This window comes from Neltuma alba, unplaced genomic scaffold (genome assembly GCF_004799145.2).
Source record: "Neltuma alba isolate B1F8T4 unplaced genomic scaffold, ASM479914v2 tig00011396_pilon, whole genome shotgun sequence".
In the NCBI taxonomy this organism is placed as follows: Eukaryota; Viridiplantae; Streptophyta; class Magnoliopsida; order Fabales; family Fabaceae; genus Neltuma; species Neltuma alba.
The window spans coordinates 479,408-483,593 of record NW_021636085.1 but is presented as its reverse complement, the minus strand read 5'-3'; the positions used below and the strand labels follow the sequence as shown (position 1 = coordinate 483,593).

At 39.3% G+C, this 4,186-nt stretch overlaps 1 protein-coding gene across 1 annotated transcript; it reads left to right on the top strand.

Annotated features, from left to right (window-relative positions):
- The first annotated feature begins 870 nt into the window (after positions 1-870).
- LOC114712735 (uncharacterized) lies at positions 871-3,763 on the top strand. The gene is made up of 8 exons (XM_028897280.1): positions 871-1,740; positions 1,817-2,023; positions 2,102-2,601; positions 2,695-2,776; positions 2,872-2,958; positions 3,022-3,285; positions 3,366-3,469; positions 3,550-3,763. Exons 1-8 carry the CDS (start codon positions 871-873, stop codon positions 3,761-3,763), a joined length of 2,328 nt encoding a protein of 775 aa, XP_028753113.1.
- The last annotated feature ends 423 nt before the right edge of the window (positions 3,764-4,186 follow it).

Sequence of the window (4,186 nt, the reverse complement as noted above, 5' to 3'; positions counted from 1 at the left end):
ATTTACTAGATTTATTAGTGGAATTTACTACATTAGTCAATGAAAGTGAGCAGATGCAAATACAATTGACTGTGCAACGGTTTTGTAGGTCAGGTTAATGAGATTTACTACACTTATTAGTGGAATTTACTACATTAGTCAATGAAAGTGAGCAGATGCAAATTCGTTTGACTGTGCAATGGTTTTGTAGGTCAGGTTAATGAGATTTACTACATTTATTAGTGGAATTTACTACATCAGTCAATGAAAGTGAGCAGATGCAAATTCGTTTGACTGTGCAATGGTTTTGTAGGTCACATTAATGAGATTTACTACATTTATTAGTGGAATTTACTACATCAGTCAATGAAAGTGAGCAGATGCAAATTCGTTTGACTGTGCAATGGTTTTGTAGGTCACGTTAATGAGATTTACTACATTTATTAGTGGAATTTACTACATCATTCAATGAAAGTGACCTGATTTGTTATGGGAATGACAACATCGCCGTGATGCAAATTCATTTGACTCTGCAATAGTTTTGTAGGTGATATGTTAATGATATTTACAACATTTATTAGTGGAATTTACTACATTAGTCAATGAAAGTGACCAGATTTGTTACAGGAATAACAACATCGTCGTGATGCAAAGTCATTTGACTGTGCAATGGTTTTGTAGGTGATATGTTAATGATATTTACTACATTTGTTAGTGGACTTGACTACACTTGTTAATTGAGTGGACAATGGTATTTTGATGATATGTTAATAAAATTTACTATATTTGTTAGTGTAATTGACCACATTTGTTGATGGAATTGACGACATTGTTGTGAAAGAAATATAGTACTATGAATGACTAACAAGTGGTGTCATTGCAGCAGGGAAAATGGAGTTACAAGTACAAGTAGAAGGACAAGGAGAGGGAAGTGGACAAGTGAAGAGTGGGTACATGCTGTTTCTGCATGAATTTAAGGCGGGCAAAGAGTTTAGGAATAGGAGAGAAGAAGTTAGGGAGGGAGCAAAGGCATGGAGGGAGCTGCCACCAGAGGAGAGGAAGAAGTATAATGATAAAGTGAACAAACCAAAGAAGCAAGGGACGAAGAAGAAGCGGATGAAAAAAGTTGCTTTTAGCACTCGTTGCTCAGTCCGGCAGTACAAGTCATTGGTGGAATTTATAAATAGCAATGACAGATTGAAAGCCAAGGTACAAAGTTTGGGATTTGCAAGTTTGCTTGACATGGGATGTGAGAGACTCCCTCGTGACCTCATAGTACGCATTCTTCGAGCATATGATCCGCCTACTCATCAATTTACAATAAGGGGGAAGATCAAGGAAATTGATGCACAAGATGTTGCGGAGTTGTTGGAGGTACCCCACACAGGGGAAAAGGTAAGAACGGATGTGGATGATGATGATGAAACATACAAGAGGTTGAAGAATGAATATGGTAAAGTCTCTTTTACCAAGATACTCAAAGACATTAAATCTGGGGAGAATGAGGAGAATTTCGAGTTCTTGTTCATGCTGTACACACTTGGGAGTTTTCTAGCTCCTACCTCACAAACAACAGTCAGTGACAAGCTAGTGAGGGTGATGTGTTGTACTATGCATGAATTTCACCAATTTGATTGGGCCACATACATTGTGAACAACTTGTGGAAAGAGATGGAAGATTATGTTGAAGTGTATAGAAACGTAGGGGAAGACAATGATGAAGGGAGTTGCAACGTCGGAGGATGCATCTACCTCTTATTGGTATGTATTTACTACCATTGTTTTTTGTTCTATGTTTGAATGGAGTGATGATAAAATTAATAATTTGATGTTGCAGTTATATCTTGCTGAGCGCTTCCCATTATCTAAATCTGTTAGAGATGGGTCAATAAGTGCTATTCAATTCTGGACTGATGAGAGGATAAAGGAGATGACAAAGAAGGAAAGGCAGAGCAACAGAGGCCTATTGTATAAGCAGAAGGGCTCGAAAGTTAGGGTTGGAGATGAGGAGAGAAGAAGGAGAAGTGTCGCTGACTTACACCCGGTGTGTTTATTTGCTTCGTAATTTCAATGTGCATTAAAAAGATAAAGTGTTTGACCTTTTTTTAATGATGTGATGCAGGAGTTGCAAAGCTTACATCGAAAGTTGATGGCTGTAATTGATTTAAGCTACAAGAGACTTGTTAGTGCAGTAGAGGATGAGCTACATAAGGTGCACATAACGATGGAGGAAAATCGTACTGTGGGAGATGAGGGCCCTAGTGAAGTTGGAGCTGAATATAAGGGAGAAGATGAAGCTGATGATGGTGATGATGAAAATGAGGGAGATGATGATGATGGACAGGACTCAGGACACATACCTCATCATGGAGATGACTCGGACGAGGCTGACATGGTTGATGTTGAGGAAGAAGGAATACAAGCAGGAGATATGGATTCCCCTGATGTTTCCCCCATGGACAAGAATGCACAGCCCAGGAGATCACAGAGGGAGGTGAAGTCGGCCATAAATTCTCCATGGATTTTGACAATGCCTGTGAAGAGGAAGAAGAGGAATATGGAGGAAAAGGAAAAGTTTTTTAACATGATATCCCGCATGTGTTCAAGGCAGGATGGTGACGTGTAAGTTACTATTCGCATGACTGTGAATGATATTACTTATCGGTTGTTTACTAATTAACTACACACATAATGATACTGGGAACACATTTTTAGGACTTTAGTTCAAATATCTGATGAGGATATCACTCGAGATCAGCTAAGGACACTTGGAGGAATTGAGAGAATAGGTAACCGGGTAAGTTAGTATTGTGATCTTCGGCTGAGTACTATAAATTTATATTTGATGCTCATGTATACCTGTGCAAAAAACTAAAATTTACTTGCAAACAGCTTATGTCAGTTGTGTGCAAGACTTTACTGGCTGATATGAAGAGTGAAGGAGAAGTCAAGCGACACATATTTGATGCTGACTTTATGGTAAGGTTACTAAGATTAATACAAAATAATTACTGCTACATGACTAATCATTTGATGCTGCAGGCAATACTAGCTGCGAACCCATCTCGGTGGGATGCTAGAAAACGAGAAAAGCAGTTGCTGCCTGAATATGTCGGTTACAACATAGGAGACTGTGACTTGATATTTGGACCTACACTTGTTGGTGCTCACTGGTTTTGTCTTGTGCTTGAGCCTAAGACAATGAATTTCTATGTGCTGGACTCAATGAAGCCAAGTTTCCCTGCTAAGAAGAGTAAGAAGAAAGGTGCAGCTGATGATGATATGATGACTGTGGTGACCGGATGTGTAAGACTATTGTTACTGTTCTTGTGTAGCATGCTCTTTGTTTACCAAATTATTTACAAATGCAAGTATGTGTTGTGCAGAGGGATCGATTTTATGACATGATTGAGATAGTAAAGCCCAATACCATTGGAAAGAAGCAGATGAGTGACATTATTTGGGCCCCTGTTCCTCAACAGAACAATCTGTGAGTGGTATTAGTTGTTGATGTAATAATGTATGAATGCTACTTCGTGTTTCACTCATGGACATTGTTGCCATGTGCAGGCGAGACTGTGGCGTTCATGTTTTAATATGGTTGAGCAAATGGGAGCCCGGTGTGACGCTTGACTATGGTCAAGAACATGTTGCTGATTTCCGACGAAACCTAATGTGGTGGCTTGTTAATCATGAGCTCAATTCAAGACGTGAAGAAGCACTAAACTTGCTGTCATCCCCAGAACCCACACCGAGGAAAAAGCAGCGTGCATCACGGCAGTAAATGACGCTGTCTAAGTTTAGTGATGTGTTAGTTAATGTCATGTATGTAAGGGAATTTGCAAACTGTTTTCAGGGATTGTAAAGGCAACTCATTTTCAAGTAATGTTAAACCATTTTCCCAATTTGTTACAACACATGTGACGAGATTACAACTGCAGAAGCGAATTTACTGGGCTGTGCTACTTCGTCCTAAAACGGTAAAAGTCGGAGGTGAATTTTGCAAAACACACGGAGGGATTTACAACTCTCCAACTGAGATTTACAACTTTTACAGTGGGTTTAGCATCCCAAAAAAATTGGCCTGCGCAACTTTGGTCTCAAAAGGGTTAAGGTCGGACGTGAATTTTGCAAAACACACGGAGGGATTTACAACTCTCCAACTGAGATTTACAACTTTTACAGTGGGTTTTGCATCCCTAAAAAA